The sequence below is a fragment of the Pan paniscus genome, chromosome 23, assembly GCF_029289425.2.
Source record: "Pan paniscus chromosome 23, NHGRI_mPanPan1-v2.0_pri, whole genome shotgun sequence".
Taxonomy (NCBI): domain Eukaryota; kingdom Metazoa; phylum Chordata; class Mammalia; order Primates; family Hominidae; genus Pan; species Pan paniscus.
The window spans coordinates 51,620,187-51,642,808 of NC_085927.1; the positions used below are offsets into that span (position 1 = coordinate 51,620,187).

Here is a 22,622-nt window from a genome sequence, read left to right on the forward strand (position 1 = left end):
AAAATCACATATTCTGAAAGTGCATGCTGGGGTGTGGGGTGTGATGAAGCAGAAAATGAGACAAAAAGCTGGGCAGAGCCAAACTGAGCCATGCCTCATACACTAGGCTAAGAATCACTGTGCGAACTGTGGAAGGACATCTATCAGACTGTGTGTTTGAAAGTTATCTCTCGGGCTGGGTACTATGGCTCATGCTTGTAATCCTAGCACTCAGGGAGGCCAAGGTGGGTGGATTGCTTGAGTCTACGAGTTCCAGACCAGCCTGGGCAACACAGCACAACCCTATCTCTATAAAAAATACAAAAAATTAGCTGGACGTGGTGGCACATGCCTGTAGTTCCATCTACTCAGGAGGCTGAGATGGGAGGATCACCTAAGCCCAGGAGGTTGAAGCCAAAGTGAGCTGTCATCATGCCACTGAGCTGCAGCCTGGGTGACAGAGTGAGACCTGTCTCAAAAGAAAAAAAGCAAGTTCCCTCTCAGCCACAGTGGGAAAGATGGGGGCAAGGAGAGTGCCTGGAGGTAAGGCAACTGGTGAACAAGAGGCTGTACATGCAGATGACAGCTAGGCCATCCTCATACCCATGAGGGTGGCTAAAATAAGAACACAGATAATAGCAAGTGTTGACAGGAGGTGGAGAATGTCCACACAAAACCTTGTATCTGAATGTCCATAGCAGCACTATTCATAATGATGAAAAAGTGGAAACAACCCCAATGTCCATCAACTGATGAACGGACAGATTGTATATCCATACAATGAAATACTATTTGACCATACAAAGGAATGAAGTACTGACACATGCTACAACATGGATGAACCTTGAGAACATTAAGTGAAAGAAGTCAGATACAAAAGAGCACATATTATGATTCTGCTTATGAGAAATGTCTGGAAAAGGCAAATTCATGGAGACAGAAAGTAGATTAGTAGTTGCCTAGGGCTGAGTGGAGAGATGGAGGAATGAAGAGTGACTGCTGAGTATGGGGTTTCTTTTTAGGGGTGATGAAAATATTCTTGAATTACATTGCTGTGCAACTCTATGGATATAATTTTTAAAAACTACTGAATTATATCCTTTAAAGGATGAGTATTATGGTTTGTGAATTATATCTCGATAAAACTATACTTTTAAAAACTGGTGTCAAGGGAGAAAAATGACAGTGAAGCCTAAGCTAGGGCTCTGGGTGCTGGTCCTCCTTGACACCTCTGGGCCAAAGCAGCCTGGTGGCACCAGCACTACAAACTGAGTGCTGATCAGCTATGCAGAATCTTCAGCAGTTGGGTGGCCCAGTGCAGTGCAGTGGAAGGTACAGTATCTAGAGTCACAGGAATCTGTGTCAAAGCCCCTGCCCAGCCTCTGACTCTGAAAATGTTTAGCAAGTCACTTTTTACTAATCTTTATGTTCTCCATCTGCAAAATAAAAGGCTGACATGAGAACAGCCTCTATTCCCCCAGGAATGGAGCACGGTGGAGGAAAGTGTTAGTTGAAATAAGAGTAGAGAGAGTGTCCAGGGTCCACCATGCTGGGTCACTTGGGGTGAAGGGGCAGGTCAGTGGCAGCAGAGGGCTGTGAAGAAGGGCTGTGGGCACTGGAGTGATAAGGGTGGTTATGGGGGTGATAAGTGTATGTTTAACTTTATAAGAAGCCATCAAATTGTTTCCCAAAGTGGTTGCACCATTTTATCTTCCCACCAGCAATGTATGAGTGCCAGCTTCTCCACATTCTCCTCAACACTTGGTGTTGTCAGTCTTTTTAACTTTAGCTATTGGTAGATGTACAGGGGTACCTCATAGTAGTTTTAATTTGCATTTCCCTAATAACTAATGATAAATATTTTCATGTGCTTATTAGAGCATACAATTTTGATGAAAGGTCCTGTTGCTTTAAAAAAAAAAAAAGGTTGAAACCCACTGGCTTAAGTAAACTGTGAGGCTCTGTAATCTATAAATCTTTTAGTGTGGCCCAGGGTCCATCTTCTTTTCTGAAACAAAGCATTCTTTTTTTTTTTTTTTTTCCCAGATAGAGTCTTGCTCTGTTGCCCAGGCTGGAGTGCAGTGGCATGATCGTGGCTCATTCTGCTCCCGGGTTCAAGCAATTATCTGCCTCAGCCGCCCAAGTAGCTGGGATTACAGGCGCCCACCACCACGCCCAGCTAATTTTTTGTATTTTTAGTAGAGACGGGGTTTCACCATCTTGGCCAGGCTGAACTCCTGACCTCGTGATCCACCCACTCAGCCTCCCAAAGTGCTGGGATTACAGGTGTGAGCCACCACGATGGAGTTTCGCTCTGTTGCTCAGGCTGGAGTGCAAGTGGTGCAATCTCAGCTCACCGCAACCTCCGCCTCCGGGGTTCAAGCGATTCTCCTGCCTCAACCTCCTCAGTAGCTGGGACTACAGGTGTGCACCAACACACCTAGCTAATTTTTGTATATTTAGTAGAGATGGGGTTTCACCATGTTGACCAGGCTGGTCTCAAACTCCCGACCTCAGGTGATCCAGGCGCTTTGGCTCCCAAAGTGCTGGGATTACAGGCGTGAGCCACTGTGCCTAGCCCAAAGCACTGTCCTGAATGTAGGTAAATCACACAGTATAAGCACTGTGCTCTGTATGAGGGTGAGAGATGAAGCCAATAAACATTTCTTGATTATCTACAGGGCTATAATCCCAAATCTGAAATTCTGAAATCCAAGTAACTCTGAAAACCAAATGTTTTTTCTTGGTTGGCACCAAAAGCCATTGGTAGCAAAACCTGACCTGATTTTTTTTTTTTTTTCTGCAGAAGGACCCTCTATTGTCCCAGGCCTGTGTTGGCTGCCTGGAGGCCTTGCTTGACTACCTGGATGCCCGGAGCCCAGACATTGGTAGAAACTCTCCACATTATCTGATGTTCCCATGAGAGAGATTAGAGGGAGCAACACCCTTCCACCCTCCTGCTCCAGCCTTCCATTCCCTTGTGTGACTTATACTTGTTTTGTTTAATTCTTTTAGCAGGACTGCAAGGGCAGTCATGCCCATTATACAGATGGGATCAATAAGGTTCAGATAGGTCAAATGATGTGCCCAACCAAGGTCACAATGCTCTTAAGCGGCAGAGCCCTTCTTACTGCCTGCCTTCCACAATCATGGCGTATATAGTTTCACTGAGCCAGTCAACATAAGTGGATTAGAAGCCCAGGGAAGAACCCTCCTCGGGTCAGCTTGTTCAGTGCCCTGCCTCTAACTGGGTAGCCCCTTTTTAAGCCAATAGGAGAAGGTCCTCTTGAGCAATGTCCCAAGGCAAGGCCTTGGAAGCATTAACAACCCAGTGTTTCTTGAAGCTCTCCACGTGGCCTCCCAGCCTTGGAATCGGTTTTTGCTGTTTACCCTCTTGGATGCTGGAGAGAATTCCTTCCTCAGACCTGAGATTTTGAGGCTCATGACCCTGGTAAGTGCAGAAAGGATATCTTGTGGTCTGAGGAGTGTCATGAGCTGGGTGGTGCTGAAGAGGCCAGGGTCTCCTTACTTTAGGTAACCCTAATCCTTAAAGAAGGTGGAAGGGCTCGGCAGGCCTTCACCCTACAAGAGACTTGCTGAAAGAATTCCTCTGAATGCCCATATCTCCTCACTCCAGGGGACTCCGACACCCTTTCCCCTATTTCTCTCATGACATGTTGACCAGGGCCTGTCTACCACATGCCAGGTCTGCTAGATACTAAGGATATCAATGAACCAGATACTCTGCCTTTAGGGTCCCTCAGTCTAAAGAGGATGACAGACAAGTAAACTAGTAATGTAAATATGATGCTACAAGTGGTAGAGTAGAGGAGATGCTAACTGTGGGGCACACAGTAAGTGCCCCTTGAATAAATAACAAAGCAGCAGGCCTAAGAATGACAGCAGAGTGGATCAACAAGTACATCAGTGGTTGGTGTAGGAACAAAGAGGAAAGAGTAATTGCTTCTCAGCAGTGAAGGTAACATTTTAGCTGTGGCTTGAGAGATTAATAGGCAGAGAGGAGGAAAGGTATTCCAGGTAGTGAAGTACAAACAACAGGTACAAGAGCACATGGTGGTATGTCGGGAGCCACACGTAGTTCATTTTGGCCATGAGTGTTCAGTGCAAGGTTGGGTAGGAGGGAACCAAGGCCAAAGGGGTCAGGAGGGCCAGCTCTCTCAGGATCTCACAGGTTGCCTTACTTACCCCACTTCCCCATGACACAGTCCCACCTCTGCCCACTAACTCTGAGCTCCTTGAAGGCAGGCAGGTTCTGTGGGCTTCAGGACAGTGTCTCCTAAAGTTGGGGCACAGCAGTTGTCTATGATGAAGGAGATGCCAAATCACTGGGTGTTTGGGGGTTTCTCTTTCTGGGCCAGTTTATGCGGTACCGGAGTAGCAGTGTCCTCTCTAATGAAGAGGTGGGTGATGTTCTGCAAGGTGTGGCTTTGGCTGACCTGTCTACCCTCTCGAACACCACACTCCAGGCCCTGCATGGCTTCTTCCAGCAGGTGGGTGGGAAGGGGAGGCCATGCAGCCACTGTAAAGCTAGACCCTCAAGACCATCTTCTCTTGGAGGGTGGGAGCTCTGGCCACAGCAGCCAAGGAATGGGAGGAGGGAAGTACAGAGGATGGAGGCAGTTAGGGCCTGTGTGGAATGGGCACTGAGGAGGCCTGTCTTCCCTGCCCTCTTCTCCCTGCAGCTCCAGAGCATGGGACACCTGGCTGACCACAGCATGGCCCAGACCCTGCAGGCCTCCTTGGAGGGCCTTCCCCCTAGCACCTCCTCAGGCCAGCCACCCCTGCAGGACATGCTGTATCCTTTCTTGCATCTATGATGAAGGAGATGCCAAGTCACTGGGTGTTTGGGGCTTCTCTTCCTGGGCCAGTTTATGCGGTACCGGAGTAGCAATGTCCTCTCTCATGAAGAGGTGGGTGATGTTCTGCAAGGTGTGGCTTTGGCTGACCTGTCTTGGCCTGGGCAAGCTCTCCCAGGCCATAAGAAGCTGTGGCATCATGCTTCAGGACCTAGGTGCATTAGTCTTCTAAAGTAAGCAGGGGTCAATTAACAGTGTTGACAACAACAATGCCGTGTCCTGTTAATATTAAGTTCCTACAGAAAGCAGGTACATTACATGCATTTTACATATATATATATATTTATTTATTCATTTTTGAGATGGAGTCTTGCTCCGTCACCCAGGCTGGAGTGCAGTGGCACGATCTTGGCTCACTGTAACCTCCGCCTCCCAGGCTCAAGCGATTCTCCTGCCTCAGCCTCCCGAGTAGCTGGGACTACAGGTGCCTGCCACCACGCCTGGGTATTTTTTTTTTCCTATTTTTAGTAGAGACAGGGTTTCACCACATTGGACAGGCTGGTCTCGAACTCCTGACCTTGCAATCTGCCCCCCTCGGCCTCCCAAAGTGCTGGGATTACAGGCATGAGCCACCATGCCCGGCTACATGCATTATATTTAATCCTCACATCAGCTAGGAGTGTTAAGGTACTTGTAGTACAGGTTGAGCATCCCTAATACAAAAATTAGAAATCCAAAGTGCTCCAAAATCTGAAACTTTTTGAGTGCTGATGTGATGCTACAGGTGGAAAATTCCATACCTGACTTCACATGATGAGTTGCAGTCAAAATGTAGCCAAAACTTTGTTTCATGAATAGGCCAAGTGCGGTGGCTCACGCCTGAGGCCAGGAGTTTGAGACCAGTCTGGCCAACATGGTGAAACCTCATCTCTATGAAAAATACCAGAATTAGCTGGGTGTGGTGGCATGTGCCTGTAGTCCTAGCTACTTGGGAGGCTGAGGCACAAGAATCGCTTGAATCGGGGATGCGGAGGGCAGTAAGCCAAGATCACACCACTGTACTGCACCCTGGGCGACAAAACATGACTCTGTCCCAGAAAAAAAACAAAAAATTTTGTTTCATGAATAAAATTATTATATTTTTTACATTCTTTTTATTTTTATTTTTTAAGACAGTGTCTTGCTTTGTCACCCAGGCTGGAGTGCACTGGTGTGAACATAGCTCACTGTAGCCTTCACCTCCTGGGCCCAAGGGATCCTCCCGCCTCAGCCCTCCGAGTAGCTGAGACTACAGGTGCACACCAGCATGCCTGGCTAATTTTTGTAGATACAGGGTTTCACCATGTTGCCCAGGCTTGTCTCAAACTCCTGAGCTCAGGTGATCTGCCTGCCTTGGCCTCCCAAGTGCTGGGATTACAGGCATGAGCCACTGTGCCTGGCCCATGAACAAAATTATTTAAAACTGCATAAAATTACCTTCAGGTGGCCGGACGCGTGGCTCACGCCTGTAATCCTAGCACTTTGGGAGGCCAAGGTGGGTGGATCATCTGAGGTCAGGAGTTCAAGACCAGCCTAGCCAACATGGTGAAACCCTGTCTCTACTAAAAATACAAAAATTAGTCGGCTGTGGTGGCACACGTCTGTGGTCCCAGCTACTTAGGAGGTTGAGACAGAAGAACTGCTTGAACTTGGGAGGCAGAGGTTGCAGTCAGCTAAGATTGCGCCACTGCACTCCAGCCAGGGCGACAGAGCAAGACTCCGTCTCAAAAAAATAAAAAATTACCTTCTGGCTATGTGTACAAGGTGTATATAAAACAAATGAATTTTGTGTTTAGACTTGGGTCCCATCCCCAACATATCTCATTATTATAGGCAAATATTACAAAATTCGAAAAAAAATCTGAAATACAAAACACTTCTGGTCCCAAGAATTTTGGATAAGGGATACTCAACCTGTACCTACCTCCTAGGGTTGTAGCAAGGACTTAAATGAGTTAATATATGTAAAGCACCAAAAACAGCTCCTGGCTTGGTGTGAATGTTATATTGGTGTCTGTTATTATTCCTACTCCCTTTCCAAATAACGAAACTGAGGCCAGAGACATTCAGTCGTGCCCAGAATCACAGAGCTAGTGATACAATCAGGATTTGACCTCAGATTTGCCTGTCTCCAAAGCCACATCACCGAACTCAGAAAGGAGCTAGTCCTTCCCCCATGAGCTTTGGAGACAGTTGCCCAGGCGCAGTTGGTTCAAGTGATCCTCAGCCCAACACACACACACACACACACACACACAGTGTGTGTGTGTCTGTGTGACTGCCATGTTCTTAAGAAAGCTTGGATGGCCGGGTGCAGTGGCTCACGCCTGTAATCCCAGCACTTTGGGAGGCCAAGGTGGGCAGATCACCTGAGGTCAGGAGTTTGAGACCAGCCTGGCCAACATGGTGAAACCCCATCTCTACTAAAAAATACAAAAATTAGCTGGGCGTGGTAGTGTGAGCCTGTAATCCCAGCTACCCAGGAGGCTGAGGCAGGAGAATCACTGGAACCTGGGAGGCAGAGGCTGCAGTGAGCCAAGATCGCGCCACTGTACTCCAGCCTGGGGGACAGAGCAAGACTCCGTCTCAAAAAGAAAGAAAGCTTGGGGGCCGGGCGCAGTGGCTCACACTGTAATCCCAGCCAAGGTGGGTGGATCACTTGAGGTCAGGAGTTCTGAGACGAGCCTGGCCTACATGGTAAAACCCCATCTCTACTAAAAATACAAAAATTAGCTGGGCATGGTGGTGCATGCCTGTAATCCAAGCTACTTGGGAGGATGAGGCAGGAGAATCACTTGAACCTGGGAGGTGGAGATTGCAGTGAGCAGAGAGCCGAGATTGTGCCACTGCACACTCCAGCCTGGGTGGCAGAGTGAGACTATGTCTCCAAAAAAAAAAAAAAAGCAAGCTTGGGGCTGTGGCAGTGGTCAGAGGCCCTCTGGTAGGTGGCTGGTTGCACCCAGAGACACTGCAGTCCAGAGATACTGCAGTCCAGAGGTGTGTGTGAGGGTAGTTTGCTTCCTCCGCACCCCTCTGGTTGCCTCCCTGGCTCTCTTCTTGCCCCTTCTGTGCAATAGTTCACTGTTGAATAGCAACTACCTAGCCCAGGTGTTCAGGACCCAATTTCAGAATCCATCCCACTATTCTCAGGAGCATCTCTGTTCTTGCCTGACCATTCTTGACTGTTTTGGGCTCTGGAAGTGTGATGCCCCCATGGTTGGCCCCACTTCTCTGCTGTTTTCCTCTCATGTATTGCTGCCAGCTGCCTGGGAGGGGTGGCTGTATCCCTGTCCCACATCAGAAACTGATCCTCAGGACTTGAAGGCCCAGAAGTGGAGAGAGAATGAGACCTGGAGACAAAGGGCATAATTGTTGGGGAAATGGATGACAGCTGAAGCTATTCATATGGAGCCATATACTCCATTGTTGAAATAGAATAAGGAAATAAAATGATACACTCACATACCTGCGTGAGCTCTCCAAAAACACTGTACTACCTTGTCTACCAGGAGCTGGTTTCTCAGCCAGTTGGATAAGGGATTGTTTCAGCAAGGAGACTGATGGCCTCCTCAGGGAGGGAGGGACGGGACAGGATTTGTTCTTGTAACAGCATTCAAGGAGTCAGCTGGGTGCCTCAGCTGTACTCAGAGAACACCAGTCAGGCCATCCTGGGGCTGGCAGGGCAGAGAAAGGCCTAGGGGTTGGGGCTGCTGCGATTCAACAGCTCCCAGAGGCACTTGACCTGCTCCCTCGCCTCACGTGGAGGTGGATAGAGGTAAACTTTCCAGGCAAGGGGGGTCAAATTCTCAGCTTTCCTATCAGAACGAAACTGTCCCAGCCTCAGCCCTTGTCTGGCTAAAGTAGGTCCCCTCTGTCCCTTCCCGTACAGCCGTCATCAGAACTGGTGTTTATGCACCCTCGTGGGTAGATCCTGGGAATGCATGTCCAGCTTGGTCCCCGGCATGAGGTCTGCGCTCGACAGTGCCTGCCCTGCGCCTGTTCTGGGTAGCTCAGCCCAGACCGGGCCTCCAGCTCCCTTCCCGCCCGGCAGGGGCCCCGGGCCCGGAGATGGCCACGCCACGCTGCCTTCTCGGGTCTGACTGTCCTGATCCTGCGCAAAAGTGGGGCTGCACTCGGCCTAACGAACGGACGGGGAAGCCCCCGCCGCACTTGGCTTATTAGTTGGTGGACCGGAGGGGCAAGGAGGGGATGCCCGAATCCTGCACTGAGTCTCTGAGGTCCTTAAAGAAGAAAAAAAGTGCTAGTCACCGCCCACTAAACTCACGTTGCGATCTAAAGTTTAAAAACTCGGCCACAGACGACGACACAGTTTCGGGGAGGGCGCGCAGAAGGTCGCCCGGCCGACAGGAGCTGGGACCCCAGTTTGCTGATTCACGCCTTAAATTGGGCACAGACCCCACCCACAGATTTAACTTCCTCCAACACAAGCTAAATCCAGGGCCACGTACCCGGGGACCGCAGGAGGGACAGGACGAGGATGGTGCCCACAGCGCGCTGGAGGCACGCCAGAGCCTGGAGGGGTGGGCAGGGGCGGTGGAGCGGGGCCGGAAGTGAGGCTAGCGGAGCCCCGCGGTCGCGGCTCGCGCTCATTGGCCGGGAGCAGCGCGGTGGGCGGGACGGAGCTCGGCGGTCTGCGCTCGGTTGCTAGCCGGGTGCTCCCGCTTGCAGTTGCTTTGCTGTTAGCCTGTTGGACCTTCGAGCCTAGCTGCTCGCACAGGACTCGGCCACCTGCCCTTCCTGCACCGACTGGCCAGGTAGGTGGCGGTAGGGGCCGCGGGCTGCAGGTTCCCGGGAAGGATAATGAGAGAACCGAGGGCCTCGAACCGGCTGCAGGTGGTGGGGAGGGAGTTTCGTGGACCTGGACGCCTCTGTTCCTTGAGAAGGCTCGCTCCCTCCTCCGGGAGCTCCGAAGGCTCGGGGTCAACCACCTGGGTCCCCGACCCCGGTAGCCGGCTCAAGGCCCGCCACTACCTGGTACCTCTGCAGGAGTTCAGAGCCTCATGCTGAGCCAGGGGGAGCTCCGGGTGACGCATACGGCAGGATCGGGATTGAGAGGCTGAAAAAGTGAGTTTAACAGTAGAGAAAGCAGGACCTGTCCCGCAGGCTGCTGTTCTGGCTTTTCTTTCCCACTACCTGCTTCAGTCATTGCCAGCTGTCTGGTATTCTCCTTGGCCCCTAAAGTTTTGCCCTAGCCTCCTTCTGGTTCCCTTGAGTTTGGAGCAGGAGGTGGAATGTGGGGGGTCCTGGGTGAACTTGGACTATTCCTTCTCTAGGTTTCACTTATCTCGTCTGCTTGGGGGTAGGGGGTTCTCCGGATGATCTCTGCAGCCCCTCACTGTCTGTAACTGAGCATCTCTCCCCTGGGGCAGGTGTCCTGGTAGTTCAGTAGCCAGCTCTGATCTCAGGTAGCCTGTGCTCATTTAGAAAGAGTCAGAAGACAGAGCACTGGACTTAGAGCCAAACAGACTCTTGGTTCAGCCTGGGAATAGCTGTGTGACTTTGGGCAGTCACCTCATTTTTCTGTGCCTTGATTTCACATTGGTAACATTGGGGAGTTGTAATCTGAGTGTGAGACCTCTTCTGACCACTTTATGTAATCTTGTACCTGACCGACACCCTCTCATCCCTCTGTGCTTATTTTACAAGTTTATTGATCAACTCTTATCCCTACTAGAGACAAGTACCATGAGTGCAGAGATTTTTGCTTATTTATTGCTGTATTCCCGCCTCTAGAACAGTGCCTAGAGTGTGGTAGGTACTGTCAACCTAAATAGCAGACTGAGAGACTCTAAAAAAATGATGTTTACTTGGGAATAGACATTGTAGTGACAATATGTGTGCCATAGTAACCTGTGTACGTATTTGGGGAGGTAAAGGAAGACAAAGGTTTTGAAAAGGAAAAATGAGGATTACATGATTATTTTGAGATAGTTATCCTTGGCTACAAGGATGAATAGCAAGAGTGGTGCCAGTCTGAGGTTGGACAGGCAGTTGCAGGGCAGATGTCCTCACTGAAAGATTTTTCTGTGTAAGTTTGCAGTGGCCTTTGTGCAGGGTTGTGGTTTTTGCATTTTTTCTGATCTTGTTATCAGTCATTTGTGCATAAGAACCCTCTTTTCACGACCTTCCTCGGTTTTATTTGTCAGAGTTGTTGTTCTTGTTTTTTCCCATTGGAGAATCATGCTTTAAATTTGTCAGAGTTTTTAACACAAACGACTCTGTTTTGATTCTAACAACTTTCATATTTCCCCCTTTTGGTCAAGATCTTTCTCCAAAAACTTTACTGATCAGTCATCCTGTAGTTAGGTCCCTCAGTGCTGGGACGGACCTATCTTGGGTTGTTGGTCTCTTGCCATGTTGGAGACTAGGAGTCTCCAGTTGGAGACTGGTGACTAGGAGTCAGTGTCAAAACCCTTGTAGTGGTTGGGAGCAGGGGCTCACGTCTGTAATCCCAGTACTTTGGGAGGTCAAGGAGGGAGTATCACTTGAGTCCAGAAGTTCAAGACCAGCCTGGGCAACCGCCAAGGCGGGCGGATCACCTGAGGTTGGGAGTTCGAGACCAACCTGACCAACATGGAGAAACCCGTCTCTACTAAAATACAAAAAAATATATAAATAACGTCCAGGCGCGGTGGCTCACACCTGTAATCTCAGCACTTGGGGAGGCCGAGGCAGGCGGATCATGAGGTGAGGAGATCGAGACCATCCTGGCTAACACGGTGAAACCCCACCTCAACTAAAAATACAAAAAATTAGCCGGGCGTGGTGGCGGGCGCCTGTAGTCCCAGCTACTTGGGAGGCTGAGGCAGGAGAATGGCGTGAACCCAGGAGGCAGAGCTTGCAGTGAACCGAGATCGCACCACTGCACTCCAGCCTGGGCGACAGAGCAAGACTCTGTCTCAAAAAAATAAAAAATAAAAAAATAAAAAATAAAAAAATAAAAAATAAATTAAATAAAATACAAAAATTAGCCGGGCGTGGTGGCACATGCCTGTAATCCCAGCTACTAGGGAGGCTGAGGCAGGAGAATCGCTTGAACCTGGGAGGTGGAGGTTGCGGTGAGCCGAGATTGCACCATTGCACTCCAGCCTGGGCAACAAGAGCGAAACTCTGTCTCAAAAAAAAAAAGTTATCTGGGCATTGGTTGGGGAGTGTGCAGGAGTCAGTTGGGTAGAGGATCACTTAAGCCCAGGAGTTTCAGGTTATAGTGAGCTATGATTGTACCGCTGCACTCCAGCGTGGGTGACAGAGCGAGACCCTGCCTCAAAAAACCCCAAATACCTTTTAGCCACATTTGAGCAGCAAAGGAGGTTTGGAAGGAGTGGCTCTCAAGGTATGTCTACCTGGAGTTCATTGTTAAGTTCAATTTTGGCTGTTCCATAGGCATTTGCTGTCATTGCAAACTTCTGGGCCAGCATTATTCTGTCAGGAGTGATACTTCAACAAAAATTTAAAAAGTAATAGGTATAAAGTTTAAAAAGAAAATAGGGCTGGGCACGATAGCTCACCCCTATAATCCTGGCACTTTGGGAGGCCAAGATGGGCAGATTGCTTGAACCCAGGAGTTCGAGACCAGCCTGGCCAAGATCATGAAACCTCGTCTCTACAAAAAATTCAAAAATTAGCCAGGCATGGTGGTGCACACCTGTAATCCCAGCTACTCGGGAGGCTGAGGCAGGAGAATCACTTGAACCCGGGAGGCAGAGGTTACAGTGAGCCAAGATGGTGCCACTGCACTCCAGCTTGGGCTACAGAGTGAGACTCTGTCTCCAAAAATAATGTAAAATAAATAAATAGGAAAATAGGAAGTAATAGCAATGTGATAATCTCAGTTTGCATAATAGTTCTGAGAGGGCCAGCGTGGTGGCTCACACCTGTAGTCCCTGCACTTAGGGAGGTCAAGGTGGGTGGATTGCTTGCACCCAGGAGTTCGAGACCAGCCTGGGCAACTTGGCAAAACCTCATCTCTACAAAAACAAGTACAAAAATTCTTCAGGCATGGTGGCATGAGCCTGTAGTCCCAGGCTACTGGGGAGGCTGAGGCAGGAGGATTGCTTGAGCCTGGGAAGTCGAGGCTGCAGTGAGCCAAGGTGGCACCACTGCATTCCAGCCTGGGCAACAGAGTGAGACCCTGTCTCAAAAAAAAAAAAAAAAATCCTGAGACATGAACCTAGGCTTAAAGACAACCAATTGAATAAATCAAATGACCATTGGGAATTAGATGAGACCTATTGTAACCATCAGGCCTGCTTTATTTTTTGTATTTGGATCTCAGCTTCCCAGAGGAATGTATCCAGGTACAGTATGTAGTATTAGCAATAGCACCAACATTTGTGAATAGATAATATAGCTCAGTTTTTACCACCTACTATGCCATAACTGGGTTGAGTTAAAACAGAGAGTGAGCAACAGATTTTTGGGGTGGTGGTGTTTGTTGTTTGTGAGCAACAGTTCTGTTAGGGATATTGCCAAAGTCATCCACTAGGTGGCCTAAAGGATCTCTTGAGTCAGGTTCTGTCAAGTTACCAGCAGAAGCTACTGATTGTGAAATTTCAGTTACACCATTATCCTGCCAAGTGAAAAAAAGGAGACATTAAAACGGGTAAGAGTCCGTCGGGTGCGGTGGCTCACGCCTGTAATCCCAGCACTTTGGGAGGCTGAGACGGGCGGATCACGAGGGCAGGAGATGGAGACCATCTTGGCTAACATGGTGAAACTCCGTCTCTACAAAAAATACAAAAAAAATTACCCGGGCGTGGTGGCGGGCACCTGTAGTCCTAGTTACTCGGGAGGCTGAGGCAGGAAAATGGCGTGAACCTGGGAGGCGGAGCTTTCACTGAGCCGAGATTGCAGCACTGCACTCCAGCCTGGACGACAGAGCCAGACTCCTACTCAAAAAAAAAGAAACGAGTAAGAGTCTCAAAATGATATGGAATCTTGTTCCAGTGTCTTCGGAAAAGCTATCTACAGTATGAAACCATCAACTTCTTATCCTGGTTTGCAGTTTGAATGTCTCTGGTTATGGCATTGGGATGTTTGGTGAACTTCCTGTGTGACCCATACATTAGGCACAAGGCTTGTCCCTTAAAGTTCATCTAGTTTCAACTTACAGGGCTTCAGGAACAGAGCAGTGCCAATTTTTAATAATTTCATGAAAGAAAGTTAGATTGGAGGAATCTAGAATTCAGGAGCTAGTCCAGTATACAAGTAGATAATGAGAACTCAAAAACAATGCACAGGGCTACAGTCGAATAACAGATGTACTATAGCTTTTTTTAGAAACAAAATTTTCTCTTTACAGTGATCACATAGGAATAACAGATTTAAAAACCATTTAAGGCTAGGAAGCAAAACCAAGGCAGACTTTAGATTTTACTTAACAGTCTTAAGGTTCCTGGGCCTGCCAGGAAGTGACAGATTTTACTCATTCACTGTAAGGCTGGGAATCTTTGAAGGCAGGCTTTCTATGTACATTCTCAAGTATGATATTCTAGTTAAAGCCCTGGTAATATAAGCAATATTTGTTGTATTCTGTTATAAGAGAGAACAGGCTGGGCACAGTGGCTCACGCCTGTAATCTCAGTACATTGGGAGGCCAAAGTGGGCAGATCGCTTGAGGCCAGGAGTTCGAGACCAGCCTGGCCAACATGGTGAAACGCTGTCTCTACTAAAAATACAAAAATTAGTCAGACATGGTGGTGCTCGCCTGTGATCCCAGTTACTGGGGAGGCTGAGGCGCAAGAATCACTTGAACCTGGGAGGCGGAGGTTGCAAGATCTGAGATCGTGCCACTGCACTCCAGCCTGAGCAACAGAGTGAGACTCTGTCTCAAAATAAAAAAAAAAGAGAGAGAGCAAAGTCTTACTGGACTTTTGCAAATAACCACATTGCCGTAAGAATACTCATGAATAGACCAGCATGGTGGCTCACGCCTGTAATCCTGTCACTGTGGGAGGCCATGGCAGCCTGATCACTTGAACCCAGGAGTTCAAGATCAACCTGGGAAACATGCCCAAACCCCATCTCTACTAAAAAATACAAAAATTAGCTGGGTGTAGTGGTGCATGCCTGTACTCCCAGGCCCTTGGGAGACTGAGGAAGGAGAATTGATTGAGCCTGGGAGGTCAAGGCTACAGTGAGCCATGATTATACCACTGTACTCCAGAGGGAGACCCTGTCTAAAAAATAAAAAATAAAATAAAATAAAGAATACTTTTCTTGAATAGTTTTCAAATTTTAGATGGGTTAAATAGGGAGAAAAAGTAAATGTTTCCACCTCTCTTTACAAAAGTATTTCTTATGGAATTGCTGTAAACTATAGATAGCTTAAGAGAAAAAGTTTCCTTAAATTTAGAAAACAAAACAAGTAAAGAACCAATAATATTCCAAATATATGTCATAAACACATTACTCTGGCAGGGTGGCTCATGCCTGTAATCTCAGCACTTTGGGAGGCCAAGGCAGGAGGATTGCTTGAGCTCAGGAGTTTGAGACCAGCCTAGGCAATATAGCAAGATCCTACCTCTACAAAAAGATTGTAAAAATTATAATAGCTGGGCATGGTGACATGTGCTGGTAGTCTCAGCTATACAGGATGTTGAGGTAGGAGGCTTGCTTAAGCCCAAGAGGTTGAGGCTGCAGTGAGCCTGGATGACAGAGTGAGACCCTGTCTCAAAAATAAATAAATAAATACAGAAAAGAAAAGAAAATTATCTTCATCAGTTTTTAATTGAGTTCTGTTTGATTTTGATTAGAGATTTCAGGAATTCATCAGTTTCTTCATTAGAGTTCTGAAAATTCTTTATTTAGTCCATAGATCTTAAAGTTTTTAAGTTTTTAGAAACTTGTATTTAAGATTACTTGTTAGAGTCTTTTTATGAATCTGATTGCAAATGCTCTTAGAGAAGAATCAGAACCACAGATGACAAAGACTTGGAACAACCATGGTTGAAAATCTTTTTTTTTAGGCGACTAATTTTTTTTTTTTTTATTCGCAGTCTCGCTCTGTTGCCCAGGCTGGAGTGCAGTGGTGCGATCTCAGCTCACTGCAACCTCTGCCTCCTGGGTACAAGCGATTCTCCTGCCTCAGCCTCCCAAGTAGCTGAGATTACAGGCACATGCCTCCACACCCGGCTAATTTTTTTGTATTTTTAGTAGAGACGGGGTTTCACTGTGTTAGCCAGGATGGTCTTGATCTCCTGACCTTGTGATCCGCCCACCTCGGCCTCCCAAAGTGCTGGGATTACAGGCATGAGCCACCATGCCTGTCCCCATGGTTAAAAATCTAATGGAAGTTCATTATAATCAGCAATGGACAAGGAAATTTGTCAATTTGTTATTTATGTGTCGCAAGCAATACAGAAGGTTACCAGGGTGTAAAAACAAAAAAATCTTAACCCTTTCATAGCTCAGGTTTTATGAAAAAGTTGTGAATTTCATCAGACACAGGAAGAGTGTGTCCAAAGTTATGAGTTTCCATCATATTATAGTGGAATGTAAACAAGAAAACTAGTACCAGCCAGGCACGGTGGCTCACGACTGTAATCCCAGCACTTTGGGAGGCTGAGGCGGCGGATCACCTAAGGTCAGTAGTTCAAGACCAGCCTGGCCAACATGGCAAAACCCCGTTGCTACTAAAAATACAAAAATTAGCTGTGTGTGGTGGCAGGCAACTGTAATCCCAGCTACTCGGGAGGCTGAGGCAGGGAGAATCGCTTGAACCCAGGAAGCGGAGGTTGCAGTGAGCCGAGATCGTGCCATTGCTCTCCAGACTGGGCAACAGAGCAAGACTCCGTCTCAAAAAAACAAAACAAAACAAAAACTAGTGCCTTCAACTGGGGAATACCTGGCTCTTAGTTAAAAGCATGAGAAATTTCCTGGTTAAATGGAACAATTCAGACACATCAAGAAAAGCCCAAAGTACAGAATCAAGTTATACTAGAGGAAAACATTGTTTTTCTAGGCCCTCAAGACAGAATATTTGAGTGTCAGGCCGTAACAGTAGAGTTAGAACCAGAGAAAAAAGCTATAGTAGCCGGGTGCAGTGACTCACACCTGTATCCCAGTACTTTGGGAGGCCAAGATGGGTGGATCACTTGAGCCCAGGAGTTCAAGACTAGCCTGGGCAATGTAGCAAAACCCACGTCTAAGAAAAATACAAAAAATAGCCGTGCATGGCGGCATGCACCTGTAGTGCCAGCTATTCAGGAGGCTGAGGTGGGAGGATGGCTTGAGCCTGGGAAGTGGAGGCTGCAATGAGCCATGACTGTGCCACTGCACTGCAGCCTGGGCAGCAGAGCAGGACCCTGTCTCAAAAAAAAAAAAAAAATTACAGGAACTAACAAAAAACATTAAGAGAATTACCACCCCAGCCAAGTGAAAAGATGCATCCTTTCAAGGGGAGAAAGAGGAAGGGTGGAAGGCAGCAATGTATGTCCTGGGAATCACCAGGAAAGTGAACTTCACAGTGCTCAATAAATAATTGTGTTGGCTGGGCATAGTGGCTCACGCCTGTAATCCCAGTATTTGGGAGGCCGGGGCGAGAGGATCTCTTGAGCTCAGGAGTTGGAGACCAGCCTGGGCAATATAGCAAGACCTCATCTCTACTAAGGAAAAAATAAATAAAAAGGGCCGGGCGCGGTGGCTCACATCTGAATCCCAGCACTTTGGGAGGACAAGGCAGGCGGATCACCTGAGGTTGGGAGTTCGAGACCAGCCTGGCCAATATGGAGAAACCCCGTCTCTACTGAAAATACAGAATTAGCTGGGCATGGTGGCGCATGCGTGTAATCCCAGCTACTCAGGAGGCCGAGGCAGGAGAATCGCTTGAACCCGGGAGGTGGAGGTTGCAGTGAGCCGAGATTGCGCCATTCCACTCCAGCCTGAGCAACAAGAGTGAAACTCCATCTTAAAAAAAAAAATTAAATTAAAATAAATAAATAATTGTTGCGTGTTGCCTGAATATGAACAGGTATTCTATGTAGTACCTATGGTTCCAAAGTGAGTGAGTAGCAAGCCCCCTTACCCCGAGACTGCCCTGCCTTCCTCCCTGCCCTTTGTCCCTTCTTACTTTCTGATGACAAAAGTCAAGGAAGGAGGAAAACTCCAGAAGTTTCATATCTTCTCTGCCTGGGCTTCCTTGACCAGATGCTTTCCTGGGAGACCAGGATAGGGGATGTGGAAGGAATACTGTTGACGAGCCCCTCCTCCCCAGGCACAGTGCCTCACCCAGACCTCCCTCCCTGCATCAGGGAGGTGACCTCCTTATCCCTGTTCTACAGCTGAGAAGGCTGAGGCTCAGAAAGGCTGGGCAAGCTGCTCGAGGTCCCAGAGATGGGCGGGGGCAGGGCTCCAGCCTAGAGCTCTAGCCACTGACCCTGTGCTCTAAGTGTTCCTGTGTTACACACACTTATCTTTCTCCCCACCTCCTAGCATCCCACGGCTCTGTATTGTGTGCCTGCTGGCCCTGGGATAAGAGCTGCAGCTTCAGGGCTCCCCAAAGCTGGGTTCTTGGTATACAGAGGCTGCACTATGTCAGGGGAAGCTGCTGTTCACCTGTGCACTCTATTTTATGTAACACCGATCTCTGAGTCTCACTCTCTTTCTTTGGGTTATTCTTCCAGCTCAAGAGGTTTGGATATGGACCTTCTTCAATTCCTGGCCTTCCTCTTTGTCCTGCTTTTGTCTGGGACGGGAGCCACAGGCACCTTGAGGACCTCCCTGGACCCAAGCCTGGAGATCTGTATCCTTTGGGGTTGTAGTTAATGAGCTGTCTTTGAGAGGTCTATAAATGAGGTTCTTCTACTCAGGGATTCCAGGGATAAGCAGGCCCAGCTGGCGGGAACAGGGAGAAAAGGTGAGGTGCTCTAGCCAGACCTTGAGCAAGTCAGGTCTCTCCGGAGCTTCAGCTTCCGCGTATGGTAAATGGAGATGACAAGGCCCATCTCTAGACTGCAAAGGCTCAGTGAGGACTGTGCATGGCCTGGCACCTTGTGGGCAAGATCCTGGGTGAAGACTCAGGAATTCTGGATTACTGGCCCATCTGGACTCTGGTGAACTGGGCCACCTGCTCCAGGCCAGGCCTCAAGGACACAAAGATGAATTACAACAAGTCCCCTGGCTTTGAGGTGTCCATAAGCCCAGGGGGAGAAAGTATCCAAACAAATGATCATTTTACTCTGTGACCAGTGCTCTGATGGGCACAGGAGGGGTCAGGGAGAAACACTGTGTGATGGTTTTTGAGCCAGGCCTTGAAAGGAAAGAAACTCCTAGAGGACGGTGAGGGGCATCCTGGGCAGAGAGGGTGCAGCGCGAGCAGAGAGGTGGAGGCTCTGGAACAGTGAATGCTTGTGGAGACGGCAGGAAGACCACAGCAAAGGGAAGGCAGGAGCCAGGTGTGGAGGCTTGGTTTCAGGCTTCTGGGTGTGGAGCGCCATGGGAACTGGATGAACAGTGCGTTGCAGGTCCATGCACTTGTCAGTTTGTTCATTTCCTGGAGGCTTCTAGCCCTGGGCATCCATGGCCCTTGCAGATACTTCCTAGTCAGGAATGAGCCTTCTGAGGCAAGACTGCTGGATTGTCCAGGCAGGGCTATTGATGCCAGCCCCTTAACTTAATTCTGCCCAGACAAGAAGATGTTTGAGGTGAAGCGGCGGGAGCAGCTGTTGGCACTGAAGAACCTGGCACAGCTGAACGACATCCACCAGCAGTACAAGATCCTTGATGTCATGCTCAAGGGGCTCTTTAAGGTGTGTGCAGGCAGGGGGCAGCTAATGGCAGGTCCAGTCTTTGATCTAGGCACTGATGGGTAAATAGGAGTTCCCTAAGGGGTTGGTGTTCAGGGACAGGGGAACTGCGTACACATAAGACTTGAAGTGGGGTTTAAATAAATGGGGATGGGAGCAGTCTGTGATGGGCACTGGGAAGCCACTCAGCCCTGGCGGGATTCCCTCAGGTGCTGGAGGACTCCCGGACAGTGCTCACTGCTGCTGATGTGCTCCCAGATGGGCCCTTCCCCCAGGACGAGAAGCTGAAGGATGGTATGGTCTGCCCTGCCCCGCCCTGTCCTCCGCACCACCTGATCTTCTCTAGCTGCTCCTTCTCTCCTGTTCTTGTCACTCTTTTTTTCTCCCCGGAAGTGCCCTCTTGTGGCACCTTCTAAGTGGTCCCCTTGGGCAGATGGGCGTTTCGTGAGTGGCCTCCCTAATTAACTGGCTACTTTTTAGCAATAGCATTTCTTTTTTTTTTTTTTTTTTTTTTGAGACAGAGTCTCACTCTGTCACCAGGCTGGAGTACAGTGGTGTGATCTCGGCTCACTGCAACCTCCACCTCCCGGGTACAATGATTCTCCTGCCTCAGCCTCCCAAGTAGCTGGGACTACAGGCACATGCCGCCACACCCAGCTAGTTTTTGTATTCTTAATAGAGACGAGGTTTCACCATGTTGGCCAGGATGGTCTCGATCTCTTGACCTCATGATCCGCCCACCTCGGCCTCCCAAAGCGCTGGGATTACAGGCGTGAGCCACTGCACCCGGCCACAATAGCATTTCTTAGATTACACTGAGAGGATGCGGACAGCTCTTATATATTAAATAGTAGATACTTTACAACCATGAACTCAAATCTCCACCATAACTCTGGAGGAAGACACTGTTCTCTCTACTTTCTATATGAAAGAGGACAAGTGATTTGCCTTGGCTCTTCCCTCTGAATCAGGCTGACTTCCTGAGTTCTTTGAGGTTCAAGATTATTCTGAAGCCCCGGGGTCCCTGCCTGACATGTCTCAGACCCACCCTGGCATATCTTTGGAGTCTACTTATCTTTCTGCGTGGCCTCTTAGTGCTGGTGAGGGCTGCCTGGGCCCTTTCTGACAGGCTGGCTCCAATAGGGACTGCTTAGACCTGTTTACACAGTTACACTTTTGGCTAACCTGGATCTGGGGGACTTGCTACCATGATGGACACATGTTCCTTGGTGAGCAGGTCTGTGCAAACCTACCCTCCAAGGCCAAGGGAGCTGAGAGCGCCAGTTTCTCAGAAAGAAACATTTATTAGGGACTTCTGAACAGAAGCCATGTCTCAGGCAGAAATGAGATGGTGGTCTCTACACCCAACCTCCAGAAAGTATTCTTTACTTGTTGTTTTGCAGACGACAATGCTTGTACAGAAACTATTCTTTTTTTTTTTTTCTTTTGAGACAGAGTCTTACTCCATCACCCAGGCTGGAGTGCAGTGACACAATCTCAGTTCACTGCAACCTCTGCCTTCCAGGTTCAAGTGATTCTTGTGCCTCAGCCTCCCGAGTAGCTGGAATTAGAGACGTGCGTCCCCAGGCCCGGCTAATTTTTGTATTTTTAGTAGAGATGGGGTTTTGCCATGTTGGCCGGGCTGGTCTCGAACTTTTGATGTCAAGTGATCTACCCGCCATGGACTCCCAAAGTGCTGGGATTACAGGGGTGAGTTACCACACCCGGCCAAAAGTATTGTTTATACAGCAAGCTTTTAGGTTAAAACATGCAGCTGGTGACATCTCAGGCTTTCGTGTGAAACGTGTGACCACTGGGGAAGTTAAATAATCATCTTTTTGAGGGGTTATCTATGCTACCAGCATTGTTTAAAGACCTTGCTGCAGAATACCTTGGTGTGCAGGGGTCAAACCTCAGCCATTATGGCTTCAAGATGGTGCCACACTTGTCTTGCAGCAGGCTGTTTTCCTACAGCACACAAACAAAGCTCAGTCTAAATTGACCTGTTGACCAGTAGAAGCACATTAGTAGGAAAACAGAAAATTCAAATTAAGTCTGTTAGGTTAGTTGGTAGTATTGTATTGCTGTTAATTTCCTGGTTTAGATAGTTGTATGTTGGTTATATAAGATGACAACACTAGGCCAAGCAGGTGGCTTACTCCTGTAATCCCAGCACTTTGGGAAGCCGAGGCAGGCGGATTACTTGAGTTCGAGTTTGAGACCAGCCTGGCCAAACACGGTGAAACCCCATCTCTACCAAAAATATAAAAAAGTAGCCGGGTGTGGTGGCATGCACCTGTAATCCCAGCTACTTGGGAGGCTGAGGCAGGAGAATCACTTGAACCCGCGAGGCGGAGGTTGCAGTGAGCCAAAATCATGCCACTGCACTCCAGCCTGGACAAGAAAGCGAGACTCCGTCTCCAAAAAAAAAAAAAAAAAGGATGGTAACATTAGAGGAAGCCAAGTGAATGAATTTTATATTGTGTTATGTTAAGTCGAAGATAATTTCAGGCCGAGTGCAGTGGCTCATGCCTATAATCCCAGAGCTTTAGAAGGCCGAGATAGGAGGATCACTTGAGGCCAGGAGTTTGAGATCAGCCTGGGCAACAAAGTGAGACCTCACCTCTAAAGTAATTAATTAATTAATTAAATATATTCATTCGTTCATTCAAAATAAGAACTTAAGCACTTAAAATGAAATAAAATGGAAATAATATTAAAAAAGAAAAATGCTGGCCTGTTCTGTGGCCATCCTAAGAGACCTGAGGTCTCACAGACACTCTAGTTGTGTTAACACCAGGGCCAGCACTGGACATTTGGATAACATGTCGGTGGGGGCGTCAAGCCCAGTAAAGTCTCATGTGATACATCAGCTTCTGTGTGCAGAACAACACTCACTTCTCTGGTCCCCACAGCAAATGTGTCTTCTAAGCAGCAAGATGTGCCTTTGGGCTGACGGACCTGGGTTTGCAGCCCAGATTTGCTACTCACTAGCTGCTGAGCCTCAGTTTCCCATCTGTAA

The 22,622-nt window shown here is 48.3% G+C and overlaps 2 protein-coding genes across 3 annotated transcripts in view; both read left to right on the forward strand.

The window, feature by feature from the left end:
- MEI1 (meiotic double-stranded break formation protein 1) overlaps nucleotides 1–9,287 on the forward strand; it is a 110,657-nt gene extending 101,370 nt beyond the window's left edge. The window contains exons 30-34 of the mRNA XM_003814635.5: nucleotides 2,786–2,867; nucleotides 3,324–3,430; nucleotides 4,359–4,490; nucleotides 4,683–4,795; nucleotides 8,098–9,287. Coding sequence (XP_003814683.3) covers nucleotides 2,786–2,867; nucleotides 3,324–3,430; nucleotides 4,359–4,490; nucleotides 4,683–4,795; nucleotides 8,098–8,143 — 480 coding nt within the window. The 3' untranslated portion in view covers nucleotides 8,144–9,287. The remainder of the gene's footprint in view (nucleotides 1–2,785; nucleotides 2,868–3,323; nucleotides 3,431–4,358; nucleotides 4,491–4,682; nucleotides 4,796–8,097) is intronic.
- A 157-nt stretch (nucleotides 9,288–9,444) lies between these two features.
- CCDC134 (coiled-coil domain containing 134) overlaps nucleotides 9,445–22,622 on the forward strand; it is a 32,363-nt gene continuing 19,185 nt past the window's right edge. The window contains exons 1-4 of one of the 2 annotated variants that reach the window (XM_003814636.7): nucleotides 9,445–9,610; nucleotides 18,479–18,597; nucleotides 19,482–19,603; nucleotides 19,810–19,894. In XM_003814636.7, coding sequence (XP_003814684.2) covers nucleotides 18,495–18,597; nucleotides 19,482–19,603; nucleotides 19,810–19,894 — 310 coding nt within the window. In that variant the 5' untranslated portion in view covers nucleotides 9,445–9,610; nucleotides 18,479–18,494. The other variant, XM_055105390.2, reaches the window with a different exon arrangement.